Source organism: Neoarthrinium moseri (genome assembly GCF_022829205.1).
Source record: "Neoarthrinium moseri strain CBS 164.80 chromosome Unknown scaffold47_Wmoseri_CBS_16480, whole genome shotgun sequence".
Lineage (NCBI taxonomy): Eukaryota > Fungi > Ascomycota > Sordariomycetes > Amphisphaeriales > Apiosporaceae > Neoarthrinium > Neoarthrinium moseri.
Window position 1 is genome coordinate 213,802 of NW_026055161.1, and position 17,004 is coordinate 230,805.

A 17,004-nucleotide genomic window follows, 5' to 3' on the forward strand; every position below is an offset into this window, starting at 1 on the left:
CTAGAACATTTGGAGAAGCTCGATAGAGTGTGCTGCTGCCGCATGGGATGGCCACCCACCCAGCAGTGTATCGAATTCCCCTGGGGTGTCCTTCCACGAGCCGGCGCGAAACGTGTGCCTATACGCGATCCACCATGTGGCATTCAGGTACGCGAGTCTTTATCAATCAATCCGAAGCTTGTCCGCAGCGAGCGAGACGTCACGTCTTGGCTGCCAGCTGCCTCTTTCTTCTTTGGCGTCTTGATGCGACGCTACGTGCACATCCATAATGGGCAGGTGAGCCTCTAGCACGCACCTCTTGGGCCACCCGTGCGTTGGCCAAGTAATATTATGATATGACGCCAGCCCTTAGGAGTCTGTCGTGCATTGTAGCTTTGTTATGCACCACTGAAGCGGAATAGACTCGCGCCAGAAATCGTCGTCTGATCCAAGGGTCCGTAGAAATATTATGTCTATACCATTCCCGTCTGATGATTTCGTAAGCTTCATGTTGTAAGCGACTGCTCTTGAAGTGAAATTAATAAAAGATAAGGCTGTAGTTGCTTTATAGTACTCTTCCTACGTCCCGTCATGATTGTGATACCGTGTGCGGATTGTGGACGACTCTTGGGGTGAACAACTTACATGTTACTAGAATCGTGGTCACAGCACTTGGCAACTATTGACACTCGATTCTACCTGACCCAGTGAATAAGAACATCATATTCATACAGTCTGAAATCAGTCTCCAGGGCAGACTACTCGCAGTCCTCCACGGAAGATTATCGTCATCAGAGTGATTCAAGAGAACAAGAATGATGGTTGGGTCAGACTTGACATCGGCCCGTAGCCCTCGATTATTCATTACATATTGTAGTAGGAATCCTCACCCACTTCGCATTCCCTTCCATTTGGTATCGATACTCTGAGAGAACCCACAAATCCAATGGTGCATTCACCAACCTATCCAAACTCCGTACGCCTGCTGTCATTCCATATCCATCTTGAAGCAGGGCATTGGTAAAATGAAAATGCCCCCAACCCATATTGATACAGTCGGCTGTCCTGATATCCTGTACTGTTGATGCAAATCCAAGAAAGCAATCCCTTCCCACCTCGATGAGGATTCCACAACCTCCAAAGTGATGTGCCCGTGCATGGACGATTGGCAGGATGTGTCTGCACAATCAGGCTCCAAACCCACATATCCCAAAGTTGCAATTCACTTCATTGCCAAGATAGCAGCACATAGACCCTCCACCACAGAAGCAGTTGGTTGGCCTCGTAACCGTGAGGGCTTCATCTTGGGCCTCAACATCATTGACTTCGGGAGTCTTTCCGCTAGGTGACGAAAGCGCGGCCAAGGGACGTTGTGCATCGTCAGGATCAAACGTCAATAGTATAAGTTGTTCGTTGCCGAGAGACTTAGAGGTTGGCATTCCCTGGACCGACCATGCCGTACGTAACCCGATGAAGGCGAAAGGAAGAAGAAGCGATAATCTGGCCATATTCGCGACGGCTTATTTCGAACGGGTGAAATTCTCTCAACCCAACAGACTGCTGAAATGTAGGGTGGTGGCAGCCGGATATACCAGTCGCTGCTGGCCGTTCGCGGTCTGAGCACCGTCTGGCTTTGGCCGTGGGCGATTGATGAGCGGACGAGCGTGCAATGAACCTCAATCCTTCAAGCCACGATGGCAAAACTCGCAACGGACATCCGCTGATGACATCAAATGCAGTGCAAATGGTGCTTGGTCACTCAGCCGCAAGCTCTAGGTCCTGGCCACGGATCTTGGGAGGAAAGCACTACGGTGTTTATAGGGACCTTAGGCAAGGAGCAACGAGCGACTTGAGAGAAAAAGAAGAAACATATGCGAGGGAACGAAGCAACTGAGACCTAGATCACGAGAACATCACACCGCCGTCGGCATGACAATAGGAGACCGACTCAGCGGTCCAGGCCGTTGGGGAAATGAAGCCGATCTTTGCTTATGCAAAGAGGCTGAGCCGTTTCCTTGGCGGCATGGCCTTGGGCTGAACTGCAGATTTGCGGCGTGCGTGCTAAATTCGAACAGTAGAAATACTTCTAGGGGCATCAGGCATGCGCGGGAACTCGCACTACCCCAATCACTTAATTCCGCCATCATTTTCGTAACGAATCGGTTCAGATCCGGGTCCCGAACAGGTGGCCCGCGAGCGTGGCGCTGAGTCGTCTGAGCGTGTTCACTGCCGGGAACGCAATGGCAGCCGAGAGGCCGTGGTCCATCGATATGCAAACCTTGGGTACGTGAAGGTTGCTAAGTGAGCCAAGCTTCATGGATAGGAAAACGGTGCACATGAGGGACGGGGGCTGACTCTCTTCATGGAAATCATCGGAACCATCGTCATGGAATCGAGTCAGCTCTCGAGTGACTGTTCCCTCTAGAGTCCAGTAGATAGTCTGGGGTAGCCGCCAACCCCGTTTCCCCATATTTCCGAGGTTCACAGCTCGATCAGTGGCAGTTGCCTACGAATGAATACAGGTACAGTAGTGAAGAAAGCTGCTCTAAAGTTCTATCAACCCGGCACCTTCGTGCGCAAGTGAATATACATTGCACGTCCTCGAAAACGACAACCCGAGATCGAGCGACTGTTGATGGCAGCCGGCTATTGGTGGTCTAGGTCTGGGTCTGGTCGCAGGACAACTCAGGGAATTGGATGCAAGTAACCAAAAACTAGCGGCCTGCGATGGGGCCGCCAGGCGCTGCAACCAGCCGCGGTTACAGTGGTTTGGGGTGCTGCAGTGCTGCAGTACGGCAGAGCATAGGTCCAAGCTTCTTCTAGCGTCTCCCGTCGCGGCAAGCGGGCCAAGCTATTACGGGCTTAGGGGACAGGACTTATGCCAGCGGAACGAATCTTCCACCACCTTCGCTAACAATTTTCTTCGCCTGTCTGGCGCGGCTGAGCTAAGCAGAGAACGGTCCAAGCTCCACCTGCCACCTCGGAGACAACGTCGTCATTGCCATCTTTGCCGCCGGTCGGATTTAACGACGACTCTGATATAACCAGACCGTACCCGACACTTCGACCGTCGAGGTTCCTTTGTCACTCACTGATCATCGTTCGTGAGAGAGGCTCCTCTTCTTCATCATGTCGTTTACCATAACGGTTCGCCAGGGCCCCGCGCGCCTGGCGGCCAAGCTGCCCGAGCTTGGTAAATCCGCCTTCAGATCCAGCGCGCCCATCCGCGCATTCCATCAGACGACCAACAAGCCGTCCACCTTCTTCACCCCGAGGACCGCCGCCACCAAGTCGTCGACCATCTTCCGCTCGACGCCACGCAATGTCTTCCAGCAGGCGAGGTCGTATCAGTACCAGTCTGGCGCCGCGCCCGCCGACACCAGCTCCATCGGCCGCCGCCTGCTCACCGGAGGCGCCATCTTCGGCGGCACGCTCGTCGCCATGAACGTCATCTTCAACCGCGAGACCCGCGAGGACGGCGGGATGCCCCTGTTTGAGAGGTCGTACCTGAACCAGACCTTCATGCACACCGGTCTAGGAATCGGCATCATCGGTTTGACCGCGCGACAGATGGTCATGTCTGGCTTCGTGTACAGACTCATGGTCACCAACCCCTGGGTTGTGGCTATCGGTGGACTTGCCCTAAGTTTCGGTACCATGATCGGTACCAGAATGATCGACCCTGACAAGTACGTCTCGCACAGCCCACTCTTACTTTCTTGCCGATACATCTACTAATGGTTTTGCACAGCTACGTTCCCAAGTACGCCCTCTGGACAGCCTTCAACGCTACCCAAGCTGCCTTCATTGCCCCTCTGATTGCCTTTGCCCCCGGTGCACTGATTGCGCGCGCCGGTCTCTATACTGTCGCCATGATGGGCTCCATCTCCTTTGTTGGTGCGACCGCCAAGCAGGAGAAGTACCTGTACATTGGAGGCCCTCTTCTGGCCGGCGCCGCCATTGTCGCCGTCTCTGGTCTCGCACCTCTGGTCATTCCCGCTACTGCTGCTCGGACCCTTGCTCTGACTGAGAACATCTGGCTCTACGGCGGTCTTGCCGTGTTCGGCGGCTTCACCTTGTACGACGTCCAGAAGGTGCTGTACCATGCTCGCCTGGCTGAGCGGGGAGTCATCAAGAAGGACCCCGTCAACGAGAGCATTTCTCTCGAGCTGGACTTCCTCAACATCTTCATCAGGATGGTCCAGATCCTGATGCTGCAGCAGAACAGGAGAAAGTAAACTACCGCGCCACGGCGTATCCTGGCGAACAAGAGGCGTTATAGGACACCAAGCGGCTATTCTGGTCCTTGGAAGGGTTTTAGGGAATCGAGGTAGACAGACAATCTCCTCTTCGTGCATTATCATCATCTTGCCACCCGGTTGTGCCGAGTGTGCGACAATCGTGTAAATATAAATCAACCAATAAGACATCACCGTCTTCCATGTTATATTACTAGAATATTTATGCTATCAGCCCTTAGGTTTCTAGCCGGCGCTGGGTATTGGACCGTAAACCTTGCCCCACTGGACATCCCAGATACTTTGCGCCCTTCGGAGTTGCATCCAGCCGCTGTGTCTGATCAGCCACCTCTTATATAAGTCTGCCTGTTCGGTCCTGATGGTGACATGGGCACAATGCTTCGGCCCGTACGCCAACCATACCATGAATTCAGGCCTGCCATAGAGTAAGTCAACACGTTGCTCACCAAGGCCCGGTATAGGATGTGGAGATCATGTATGACCGAGAAGGCCCATGGGGAGGGGCGATGAGCTGTAGGCCTGCCTTGAAGGCTGTCCTCGATGAGAATGCATCACTCACATTTGTCTTATGAGAACTTCGTCCATAAGAAGATCTTGAACGGTCACTTCGTATTCTGAGAACCCGGGGAAGTCTCGGACGAAAGCTTCGATTCTACCTTCGTCGTCGCGGATGGCAAATTGTGCGTCTCCGTCCTGGGAGAGACTCAACGAACGGGCCAAGGTGCTGTATTCATACACAACATCCACATAAAGTGAGAACTTGCCTATGCACGCTGTCTCGACGCGCTCAAAGTTGAAACGCCCGTGCGGCTCGTTGGCGAGGTTAAAAGCCTGCGGATGGCTCAGTATCCACGGGTTATCGGGCTCGTTCGGATTCATCACCTCGGACTTCCCGTGAGGTGTCGGGTTTCCAGGGTGGCTGTGCAGGGGAATCTGATGAGCGCTGATCGTCAGCACATGTGTTTACCTTCTGACAAGGCGGAACAGAAGAGAAGAGGGCGGTATAGAGTCTGGGAGTTGTCCCTACCTCCTTGTAGAAGTCCTTAGCTGAGAACCAACCGAGACACCACGCTTCACATCTTTGACGAAACGATTCGCTACTTTTTTCATCGTTACTTAGATCGCAGTTGAAATAGGCTAGAATCAGAGAGGCGCCGTCTCGGTAATAGCCGTTGTTCAACTGAGTCTCATCGTCGTGCCCGGGGTTACCCTCTGGTCCGCTACCGCGGGCACTTCCGCCAGCCACTGGGGTATCGCCCATGCTTGAGATTTGTGGTGACGGCGAGCGAAGTCGGTTGATGGACAATGTTTGGGAATCGGCAGTTAGACCACGTGGCTGTTGCTGATTGTTAGTAATTAGAACAGCCCCTGTTCTGCAAACTGACCACAGAGTAATCTCTCGGGATGGAAAGCTATATGGGGAGGATTTGCTTACGTAGCGGTAGACACAATGAAGCGCAATGGCCGGTTGCGGACGATGGACAAAATGACAACAAGAACGGAATGTGGCTCCCCATCACACCTCGTTTATCAAAGACATAGTCACACAGCAGGCGTCCTTGACTATGTGATAGGGAGTACTGACCCATGCGTAATAGTTCATATGTGCGGGTTGAATGAACACAACAAAGACATTGTGCTTAAGTAGACCTTGCACCATGTCATTGATACGGGAATCATAGCTCCACTTGGATAATCCCTTGGTATATCGTGTACTTCAAAGAGTAGTGTGCTAGCAGTTGGTAAACAGAATATAAATATCGAGACTGGAGCATACGTCTGGCTGGTTATTTCGATAAGGCATTGCACAGCTCTCCTGCAAACTTCCTACTTGTCGAGGAACAGCTGATTAGACCAGGTGCTAACCAAGGCTTGCATATTATTGACTCAACAAGCTCTGTGGTAAGTCCAAAATCGCCGAGCAACATGTCAGATCCTCTTGCTGATGTGACGATGGTGGACGCCGACGTCCCGGACGTCGAGGTCCCGGACGTTACGATGTCAACAGCACCGGCTCCAGCAATCTCAAGTCTTTCTGGTAGCGCTACTCCGTTCATCCCAATGCTCCCGTACCCGGCAATGACCGATATCCCTGGTGGTGGAGACATAATGCATGATACCGATGGCGCAGATCTATTGCCGGTGATGGACCCTACGAGCCGCGACAAGAAGTACGACCAGAGTGATCGAGGTATTCCGATCCCGCGTTTTCTCTTCCGTGGGTTTTCTGCACGTTCGGGAGGGGGCGACCGAAGACTCAACCAACCGGCGAGGATCATCCCGCACTACTTCCTCGATAGCAACTCGCCGGACGGATGGGCCGAGAGACCAGATGTGCCTGCCGCATTATTCCCGAACCTCGCGCAAACTTTATACGGCCACCTCACTACGAGAAGAGACGTGATCTCGCCTTTCTCCTCATGGACGCAAAATCTTGCAACGTGTCAGTATTTCTGGACGCCCGGGGGTGATCCATCATTGCGGATAGCCATCATCGACACCACGCGGCTCCAACTCTGGAACGAGGTTTGGAGCGTGCTGGACCTCGAGGACTACATCACAAACAACGTGACTGCCGACGATTGGAGAGGAGTTATAGATAACGCGTGGGAGTACTTGGTCTACGGGCCGATATGGGGCGACGCCCTCTGGTCGATCTCGGGCACAAAGTTGGCGAGGATCATGTATGATTTCCCCCCGAGAATATCGGCGCCGATCGAGGCGGAGTTTGTAGACGTCGCCAAGCGGATCGCCCAGTTGTTCCGAGCTCCCGCCTGGATCGAAGCAGGCGAAGAGACCGATGTCGTGATCTACACAACATTCGTGGTGCTGGAGAGTTGGTACGCTGTAACTCATCTCCACCGAAACAGGGCTTTGCACGTAAATGACGTCGCCATTTTGACGGGCGACTTTGAGGCCATCGTTGGTGGGCTAGCCCATGAGCTTGCAGAAAGGCGGCTCAGAGTCCGTACCGGGCAGCCGGTGATTCACCTCGTGGGCCAGCGAATCATCGAAACCGCGTCAGGATGGGAGTGGTTTCACAAGACGCTCGCGCTTCTTCGAGTTGTCCAAGATCTGGAGTCAGTCCCGTCACTAGAAGGCGATCCATAATCGCCGTCCTCGAGAGGTTGAATATGGTAGGTTTATTAGAGATATATCTAGGTAAGCCCGTGTAGCTGAATAATTCGAGAGTGATGTTCGAATCATTTCGTTGTCGAATTGGTTACTACGTGAATGTACTCCTCCCAAGTCCACGTAGTCGAGAATCCCACTGCTGAGGGACTCAGAACACAGTTAAACGTCCCGTCCGTGTGATATATCCAATGCTTCTGCGCGCATGGTCGCAGCAGACATCACTCTTCGGCGATAATTGGGTACAACTACTCCAAATCCCTTCCTAGAGCATGGCCCCCTTCCTAGAGCATGGTCCCCTTCCTAGAGCATGATCCCCTTCCTAGAGCATGATCCCCTTCCAAGAGCATGCGATATCCTCTGGGCCTGGAAGCGCTTATTTTTGTGGGGAGGAGCTTGTAGTTGATTGCCCCCTCGATTCATTGGCCGGCTTTTACCTTTGCTGGCTTTGTGCTCTGGCACGCGTTGTTGAATATGCAGACCGGTACAAACCCTCTTAGTTCAGAGGTGGGAACGTCCTGAGGAAGTGGCTGGGACACTCATAGCCTCCAGGGTTCTTGTCGAGATACAGCTGATGATACGTCTCGGCATCCCACCATTGGCCGGCGGGCAGGATCTCCGTCACCACAGAGCCTTTCCACCACTGCTGGTTCACCTGGGCTGTGATCTCCCTCGCGATCTTCTCCTGCTCCTCGTTGTGTGTGAAAATGCCCGAACGATATTGCGAACCAACATCAGGACCCTGCCTGTTCGCGGTGGTGGGGTCGTGCATGCGGTAGAAAAACTCGATGAGCTGGCGGTAGGTGATCTTGGTGGGATCGTAGACGATCTGGGTGGCTTCGGCATCTGTGTGCGCCTCGTGTCAGCCACTTTGCCCAGCCATGCACGCACCCTACAGACGTATCTCAGGTGGGATTGGGATACTCACGTCCAGTATTCCCCGAGCAGACCGCTCTGTAGGTGGGGTTGTTCACGTCGCCCCCGATATATCCCACGCGCGCGTCGTACAGTCCCTTGCCGCCGAACTGCTTGCGGTATATGTGCTCCACGCCCCAGAAACAGCCGGCAGCGATGGTCGCCCTCTCAGCGCCTTCGGGGATCGAGGTCAGTCCAGCCCCGTTGGTGTCTGCCGAGATGCCCAGACGAGTGGACGTCGTGAGTGGCCGGAAGAGGCGGTTTATAAAGTTGGGCATGTGGAAAGCCATTGCGAACACGACCACGGTAAGCGTGATGGGGATAAGGGGTTGTTTGACTATGTTGAAGATCTGGCTCATGGGGCAATACGTGGATTATATGCAAATTCGAAGGGTCACGTCGCATGAGATGCGCTGAAACTTTTCAGAAATAGTGACGTCTAGGACGGACGGGGCGAGCTGTCGCGATGACAAATAGACGGGCGATTGCGCCACCTCCAGTTCAAGTCCCCCCCTCCCCTAGGGCCAGCACGCGAGCGACGGAAATGGAGGGGCACAGCGGGCACAGCGGCCACAGGAAGGGCCGCCGGGGAGCACACAAAATGCCCCAAATTCCAGGGTCTTCAGGTCCCCGAATGGCCCGAGCTCCTTGCCTGATTCCACATCATCAAGTGGAACCCCGCCCAACCCAACGGCTGCCGGCTGCCACCCCCAGACTTAACTTAGTTACAGCACCTAACCTGGAACCCCCACACCACTCATGATTCCAACTGCACCCTGTCCTGCAGCCCCCCTACCTAGGTACCTAATACCTAAAACAGCATGGTCGACAGCATGGTCGGCAGCCACACCGGCGTGGTCCGGATTGGGTCGTTTAAGTCAATTAATTCCATGCTCTGAAGTAGCCAGGTCGGTACGCAAGATAGCTATGTAGGTAATCTTGAACAGAGGTGCGGCCATGGAGGAGAGATCCACCCTATTAGATCATCTTTCACGGCTGGAGGCAGGTGGTCGTAGAGATATTCGATAACGTACACCCAGCGAGTAAGAACTGATAGCACAGTCTCTACTCGGTTGTTGTAGTTGGTTGAGACCAAACAGTGCCCCTCAGCCTGTCGTGAGTCGCCGCCAATACCAGTCTGGTCAAGATTCTTGGCTTGAACAATTTGAAGGGATAGTATGTGAGAGCAGTGACATGATGACAGGCTTTCTTCTCTTGTTTACTCACGTTGGTTAGAAACTGGCGAGGGACCTGAGTGCGGACCTGTCAATGAAGAAAGAAGCCTAGGAGTGTGTCCTATGCCATTGTGTCTAGCCATGCCCGAGCCTGATTTGTTCTCTGGCACGATATGAATTCGGATTCTTTGTTTTGGCACACGCACTAATATCCCACGCTGCATCTTGTGTAAAACAATGATGAATGCGGCAAGATGCAGGGGCTTTCCGCCTGCGGTTGCGTCTTTGTTCCGGCGCCTTTTGCCTACAGTATCGGGCACGTTTGACGTTTTTCACAACAAAGAAGCCATGCACCTTTGCTTGTCATGCCATTTTCACTGATAGCCTACAATTTCAACAATTTTCTTTCTTATTTGGAAAATGATATTTGTTTACCTGCATGACTATGAGTCAGAGACTGCTATATCAAGTACTTATCACTCACCAGCTAACTTACATCGGTACCCTTTCAAAATCCGACCAAGTTACCTTAATCATCAGCCTTATCATCAGCCTTCATGCACTGTAGAAGCAGTTGCTCCATTGACGGTAGCCTGCCGAACTGGCCCCAGGGGCCGAAGTCGATCTCCGGCTCGTCGGAATTCTCAGATTGACGCGCACGAATTCGTATCGGCGCCATGGCGCTCTGGGTGATCCTTGTCTGTTGGTCGCATGACGTTTGTCCACACACCTTTGGGATTACGATCACCAGGACCTGATCCAAGGGGACTCGGTGTTGCTCCGACCCATAAGGGTCTAAACAAGTGCATAACTGCAGCCAACGAGCCCTTGCCGGACAACCACATTGATAAAAGTGCGAAACCGCCAAGCAGGGGCCCTTTGTCAGTCTCCTGGCAAGGGCATCGTCGGTATGCTTACCCGAAGACTGTGACGGGCGCGAGAGAATACTTAAAGCGGCTGGGGACCGCTTAACCTCTTGTCGCAGCTCATTAATCTTCGGGTCGGGGCCAAGTCGGGCCTCACACAAAGGACATCGACCGAGCCGCACGTAAGACTTTACACTGACTCCATCAACCTGAACAAGATCAGATACCGTTCCCTCCCCATATATAGGGGCGCTTGAGGAGATCAGACCGGGGCTTACCGAACCCATCCATGACGACGGTGTTGAGCTTGGGACGCAGTTGGGAGCCTGGTCGCAGGCTTCTACGTTCTGTAGCTGTACCTCGCCGCAGGTCTCGCACTCCGATAAGATGTTGGCCACACACATGATTTCTGCCTTTGCTGCAAGATCAGGCGATCGCTCGTGGGTTTGGTTAATCTTATGAGGAACGGCTGCTTGCACTTTTATATTAGTGCGTCACCGCGTTCGTACTGTTTCAATGTCTTTGTGGTTGCAGACAGTAGTATTCTGGTAGCGCATGCCACGTATCATGAAACTGCACCGAGTCCTGTACAATGACTTCGATTGTAATGTTTGTTTTGTGAAAGAACACAAGTATGTTACAAAGTTATGTGTGGAGGTTACAAATCAGTACACCGCGGAGAAACTAAAGCAAATTGTTTCTCCTAGATGTCCACTGTGCTTCAATCATAACTCCCTCAAAGTACTGGTAATTCTCCAAAAGCTTCGTCGCTCATGATCCAGTTAATTTGCTCCATGTTATTAGCATCGAATATGGAATCAGCCATCTAGATCAGTTGTTAGAAACGAGAAATGGTCAACATTGTGGTGCTTACCATGAAATCCCAGTCCACCTCCGAAGGAGTATTCAAAGCCATTGGTTGGAGCACAGCCGTTTCTCTATCCCGGATTGATGCATACATTCTCTCCAGCACCTGCAAGGACACCTCGGCAGCTCCTTCGGCAGCCTGAACCAGGGTTTGGGGCATTTCATCTTCAGCGACGCCTCGCCTGCGTGCTTCAAGTTGAGCATAGGTCATTACCGCGAACAAGTGCCCTTTGACGTTCGTTTCCCCAGCTTCGAGGCACTGTAGGCTCCATGCTGCGGTATCGGCGGCTATTGCCAGTAGGTCTGGCCGTAGAAACGACGGACCTAGACCGTCATCTTCATCAAGTTGCATCCGAAGTTCCGAATGTGTATATTTAGCGGCTTGGAAGGCAACCGAGCGAAAGAATCCCGAACTACAGGTTGACAGTCGCCGCAAGTCGTTTCGTAATGGGGAGCTCACATTAGCGTGAGCAACAGGGAGATGCGCAGAAGAGGGTGGGTAGACCGCACACCATATCCTAACCGCCCTTTCAGTGACTACCTTTCGAGAGAAGGCGTAAGTGCTGTCGCGTAAGGTCGGGCCAACGAAAGGCAAGTGTAGAGCGAACAAATAGCGATGCATAATCAAGTCTACAAAGCTCCGATCAAAGTTTGAGGACAAAGGTCCCGTACCCGCCTTGCACTTCTGAAGGCTCTTTGCCAAGACTCTGTGTGACGCTCTTAGATTGGAATCCAGGCGAAGTGTCTCTTCGTACGTGCCGCATGAGTTGATGTCATTCAGGAATTTGGTGACCGCAAGGCGGTGGGGAAATGTCTGGCGCAGAGCAATAGCGCAAGACATCTGAGTGAATTCGCTCTCCTTCTTCGGGACAGGCTCGTCGGCTATAAGTTGATCATCGTCAAAATTGCCGGGCGGCTGCGTGTCGAAATCGTCCAGCGAGATGAGCGGGAGGCCCCCGGAAGTTAGACTTGACTGAAGGGCCAACTCGAGCAGCGTGTTCCAGAGTCTTCGATGCATTTCCGAGGAGAACACCGACCTGTTAGGCAGCCGTGAAGGATCTCTATGCAACCCCATCGTGATGGCCCGTCTATACACCTCTCCAGCTGAGACCCAGACAGAGTCTCCAGCAACATTGACTAATTCCCGGGCGAACAGCAAGAGGAGGTTGGTCTGGAGGAACTGAATGTCCAGTCGGGCCTTGAAGCTAGGCTCACATACCCATGTTTGAGCCTCATAAATCCACCGAATTGCCGAAGCCCTGAGTGAGAATCGGTCGTCATAGGTACAAGCTCCGATGGCAAGCACCAGCTTGACCTGGACGACGAATGCCAGGTTCGGTTTCGTCTCAGAGACCCATATTGATTCGTAATCACGTTTGAAGGAAGGCACGTGCAGGATACGATACACAGTTTCTAGGGTCTGGAGGTAGCGGTCCACAAGTTCATCAGCCACACCTTTGGAGGGCAGATCGGTTGTAGGCACCGTTGGCCACGGAGGAGTTCGACTGGATTTGATCGTCCTGGCTAATGACTTGCACTTCTGCAACGTAGGGTAAACCTTGCAGTTCTCCTGCCTTATAAGAGGCTCAATCACATCGATTATGTCTCGGAACTACATATTCTTGGATTAGTTGCTGGCTCATAGAATTTTGGCATGGCGGGTGGGATGTACTTGTGAAAGCATGTTGATCCAGTGGCTTTGGCCAAATGAGCGTGTCTTATGTGTGATACCTCGCGTGATATCCTGAGGCTGACCAGAAGCACCACCCTCATGATGCAAGTGGAAGGTTCCTGCCAAGGTTGATTTCGTCGTCTCTACGTTAGGCTTAGGGGTGGTGCTAGTAGCTTGAGCTGATATTGGTGTTGCTCTGGCAAGCTGCTCCTCAAGTCGTCTGATCTTGGTTCTCATGGACTCCATCTCCCAAACCGATGGAACGCTAGCAGAATTTGTGGTGCTGGAAGATATGCCAGCAAGTGAGCTCGGCCCATGCCGGGACTGCACTGGCAGTGTACTCATGTCGTGTGAAGGATCCCCCACTGTATCAGGTTCGCCACGGCGCGTGGAGCGCTGGCGCACGATAGGAGTCGAATGGCTCTCGTAAGTACACTCTTCATTTCCGGACTTGATGCAATTTGCACAGGGAGCCTCTCGATTGCATCTAATCTTGCGCCTTCTACAGAGAGAGCATGACCTATCCTTGCTATGTAAGCCGCAATTCCCAAACAGGGCGTTGATAACGTACACAGTGGGTCTTCGTCGTCGCCGGTCCGGCTCTGCCATGCTGACTGACGGGGAATTGAGATGGCAACAATATCACATATGGCTATATCTCGAGTCAAATTGAATAGTATTCAAGAAAGACTTGTGCAATTGCGCTTCAGCGAAGGGGTCAATACATTAGACCAAGTCAGCATCCCCGAAAGCGGATGAGCATGTAGTAATATCTGCGCTCCTGGTCTGTACCGCCCGCCATTTCCCGCCTCGGAGCCGAAACTTGCTCCGACTGCCGGGATCATCAATCCCCGAGTTGCTATCAACCGCGACACAATGAATAGCAGCGCAATATTCCGTGAATGCTACATTGGCCAATATTGTTTCGATATTTTATATAAGAACCTCTGAAAAACGCAAGAATGTCAAAAGAGCCCGCTGTATGGCTTGCTATCTTCACCATCTTCGTCATAACTTATAATCAGTTACTTTGATCTCAAAATGGCCAATACTTTGCCGAATTCCAAAGATCAATCTGATGAAACCCGAAAGGCCTCAAACGAAGCAGTCAGTCATGATGCAGAGAAGCCCTGCATAGAGCATGGGGAAGCCCCAGATGGCGGTACCCAAGCCTGGCTTGTTGCAGCTGGGGGCCATGCGATCTTTTTCTGTTGCCTCGGCTTCTCTAATGCTTTCGGGTCTTTCGAGGAGTATTACTTGTCTCATCAACTGCAAGGGCATTCGCCGGACGATATCGCGTGGATCGGCTCTCTGTCGGCTTACATCCAGTTCGCGGCAGGTATGGTTGGAGGGCCGCTATTCGACCGTTTCGGAGCAAAGGTGGGCATTTTTCCCATATGCTTTTGATCAGAGCGCACTACTTATATGATCAACCAGATGATACGTCCGGCTGCCGTACTTTACGTATTTGCCGTGATGATGCTAAGCCTATGCACGGAATACTGGCAAATAATGTTGGTACAAGGCGTCCTTATGGGCATAGTGATGGGCTTTCTGCAGATTCCAGCATTCGCAGCTGTCTCCCAATGGTTCGACAAGAAACGAGCTGCGGCGTTCGGTGTCGTTGTCTCTGGATCATCAATCGGGGGCGTTGCCATTCCCATCGCATTGTCCAAGATGCTCAACGGCTCGTCCCTTGGGTTTGGATGGTCGGTCGGTATTATCGGGTTCCTGATTATGCCTTTGATGGGATTTGCCCTGTTAACCGTGAAAGCCCGTCTTCCACCTAGGAAAAGTACCTTTTGGATCCCGGCGGCCTTCAAGGATAGAAGGTTTGTGCTTATCATCGTTGCCATGTTTTTCATGTTCACAGGAATGTTTACACCTTTATTCTTTCTTCCGACATATGCGGTTCGGAAAGGCATGGAGGTTACACTGGCCGGGTACCTGTTGGCTATTATCAATGCGGCATCTACCTTTGGCCGAATAATCCCGGGAATATTGGCGGACAAATTTGGCCGCTTGAACATCTTCACATTCGGTGGCCTCGCTACCGGAGTTGTCGTTTTTTGCATGAGCTCGGCCGCGTCTGTTTCGGCACTGGTCGTCTACTCCGTTGTTTTCGGATTCGTATCTGGAACTATAATCTCAGGTGGTTCTGCAGCTCTTTCACTTTGCGTCAAAGACGTCCGAGATGTTGGGACGTATATGGGCATGGGCATGTTTCTCGCCGCTCTAGGTGCACTAGTCGGACCCCCGATCAATGGAGCATTTGTCGCTCGTTATGGCGGGTTCGATCAAGTGTCCATGTTCAGTGGCACAATGAGCGCCGTCGGCGGCCTTCTTGCTTTCGCGACCAAGGCTGCAACTCCTCAAGGCTTGCTCGGGCTTGTATAAATAGTCCAGTATAGTCTTCTACATTTGGCGACAGAAGGTGCCGCGCCAAACCGAAGTCTACAATACGACAACAAAATAGACGCGTGGTGCAAGTCAGACCATAGGTTTCAAAAGTGTCGACCTACTGTTGCCACATTATGAATCAATCTCTCATTTCTCTGCAGCTTATGTACTGCTCGGAAAATCTAGGCTTGTAACCATTAGCATCAGTATCTTTAGAATTGGCTATGACTAAATTTCATCGACCCGGTCGTGGCGCAAAACCCAAAGTTCTTCTTGGTAATCAAACAGCACGGCGTATGAAATGGCTTAAGGCATTTCGTGGACGGGTGGAGATGCCCCGTCCATTTCCTGCGGTTCAGTATATGACTGCATACTCACGGGAGTTTGCCGGTACTTTTGCAAGTCAGTACTGAGTACGCTAGGTTGCGTAACACCATGTCCCACTGATTCTGATGGTGCATAGTGACTGTTCAAATCGGTGCCAGGAGGCGAGGTTGCCGAAGTTGGTGCAGCCGAGTAAGTGTACCCTTGCTCCTGCGCAGCATTGCCTTCTCGTTTCTTCTTTCGAATGAGGAAAAAAACAAGACCAATAAGTGCGGCTAGACCCGCGATACCAACTCCAACCCCTATTCCTGCTTGCGCTCCCACTGAAAGGCCGCTTGATCCGTCCGTTGAAGATGTAGCATCCGAAGAAGTTGCCGTAGAATCTGTCGACGTGGTACCAGTCGGCGAGGCCGTTCCGCCTGCGGTGGCTGTTTCGGTAGCTGTCCCGGTAGCTGTCCCGGTAGCTGTCCCGGTAGCTGATGTGCTGATTGTAGACAATCCAACCGTTGTCTGCTCCACCGATTAGCTGATATTCATTCCGCCGCTTGATAAAAAGCGGGGGACCCGGCTCCAGGTCTGACTACTACCGTACCTGGTTTACCGAATCTATCCTGTATTGCCAGTTTATGCTATTCATCCCCATCTGGGGACTTTTCGTGGAGTTCCGGAGATTGAACCAGCACTGATCGCCAGTAGTAAACGACAAGGTGATGAGAGCAGTAGCATTGTTTGGCGACGTCAAGTTCTGCAGCTGTTCTGTAGGGGATGTGAGCTAAGCTCCAGTCGCGTCTCGCTTGGTGTGACATACGTATAGGGCTTCCACCGGCAATTCTGCAAAAAGTATACAACACTGGACTGGAAAAGTTGGATTCGTACTTGACCGCCACTGTATTCATGTAATAGAAAGTAGTCGCATCGTTCTTCCCGGTTGGAAACAAAAACTGGAGGGAATCCGCCCGGGTTACTGGTGCCCATAATTGCAGAACCCAGAGCACGACGTGCAGCGAGAGTCTCAGGACCGCCATTGTTGCGCGTGCACACGGCCTGAGGAGGGAAGGTTGAGGAGATGAAGATGGAGCAGGAGAGAATCAGGTTGATCTACAGGGCACGAAATGTCCGGGAAATCCGCCTGACTGTGGACCAGATGCCAAGGCATCCCTGACCAATAAAACATAAATTGTTTATATCAGCCTTATTGAAGAGGTACTGGGCGGTACAGCATCCATGCTAAATATCCATGCTGCATCCGTAAGTCGAAGCCCGCCTCACCAGAATGGTGGAACGCGAACTGTGGGCCATAAAGTCTTTGACATGGCTGAGTGGCTCTTTGCGAAGTGCTTCGAATTTCGGTATCTCGGCGGTACATACGATGCGCTGATTGTGACCGAAAGTCACGAATCAGCAACCTTCAGCAT

The 17,004-nt window shown here is 52.3% G+C and overlaps 7 protein-coding genes across 7 annotated transcripts; 3 read left to right on the forward strand and 4 right to left on the reverse strand.

The window, feature by feature from the left end:
• Positions 1-3,108: 3,108 nt before the first annotated feature.
• On the forward strand, positions 3,109-4,217 carry JN550_009872 (uncharacterized protein; the record flags this gene model as incomplete). Its single annotated transcript, XM_049321991.1, has 2 exons — positions 3,109-3,668; positions 3,731-4,217. The coding sequence occupies 2 exons, from the start codon at positions 3,109-3,111 to the stop codon at positions 4,215-4,217; spliced, it is 1,047 nt and encodes a 348-aa protein (XP_049168194.1).
• Positions 4,218-4,463: 246 nt separating this feature from the next.
• JN550_009873 (uncharacterized protein) lies at positions 4,464-5,841 on the reverse strand (the record flags this gene model as incomplete). Its single annotated transcript, XM_049321992.1, has 5 exons — positions 4,464-4,653; positions 4,798-5,171; positions 5,266-5,285; positions 5,355-5,574; positions 5,824-5,841. 5 exons carry the CDS (start codon positions 5,839-5,841, stop codon positions 4,464-4,466), a joined length of 822 nt encoding a protein of 273 aa, XP_049168195.1.
• Positions 5,842-6,164: 323 nt separating this feature from the next.
• On the forward strand, positions 6,165-7,349 carry JN550_009874 (uncharacterized protein; the record flags this gene model as incomplete). The annotated part of the gene is made up of 1 exon (XM_049321993.1): positions 6,165-7,349. One exon carries the CDS (start codon positions 6,165-6,167, stop codon positions 7,347-7,349), a length of 1,185 nt encoding a protein of 394 aa, XP_049168196.1.
• A 517-nt stretch (positions 7,350-7,866) lies between these two features.
• JN550_009875 (uncharacterized protein) lies at positions 7,867-8,575 on the reverse strand (the record flags this gene model as incomplete). Its single annotated transcript, XM_049321994.1, has 2 exons — positions 7,867-8,216; positions 8,299-8,575. 2 exons carry the CDS (start codon positions 8,573-8,575, stop codon positions 7,867-7,869), a joined length of 627 nt encoding a protein of 208 aa, XP_049168197.1.
• Positions 8,576-9,989: 1,414 nt separating this feature from the next.
• Positions 9,990-13,474, reverse strand: JN550_009876 (uncharacterized protein; the record flags this gene model as incomplete). The annotated part of the gene is made up of 8 exons (XM_049321995.1): positions 9,990-10,255; positions 10,379-10,535; positions 10,605-10,804; positions 10,863-10,911; positions 11,072-11,152; positions 11,201-12,805; positions 12,866-13,367; positions 13,437-13,474. The coding sequence occupies 8 exons, from the start codon at positions 13,472-13,474 to the stop codon at positions 9,990-9,992; spliced, it is 2,898 nt and encodes a 965-aa protein (XP_049168198.1).
• Positions 13,475-13,906: 432 nt separating this feature from the next.
• On the forward strand, positions 13,907-15,262 carry JN550_009877 (uncharacterized protein; the record flags this gene model as incomplete). Its single annotated transcript, XM_049321996.1, has 2 exons — positions 13,907-14,245; positions 14,303-15,262. 2 exons carry the CDS (start codon positions 13,907-13,909, stop codon positions 15,260-15,262), a joined length of 1,299 nt encoding a protein of 432 aa, XP_049168199.1.
• A 309-nt stretch (positions 15,263-15,571) lies between these two features.
• JN550_009878 (uncharacterized protein) lies at positions 15,572-16,614 on the reverse strand (the record flags this gene model as incomplete). The annotated part of the gene is made up of 3 exons (XM_049321997.1): positions 15,572-16,099; positions 16,182-16,345; positions 16,398-16,614. The coding sequence occupies 3 exons, from the start codon at positions 16,612-16,614 to the stop codon at positions 15,572-15,574; spliced, it is 909 nt and encodes a 302-aa protein (XP_049168200.1).
• Positions 16,615-17,004: the final 390 nt, after the last annotated feature.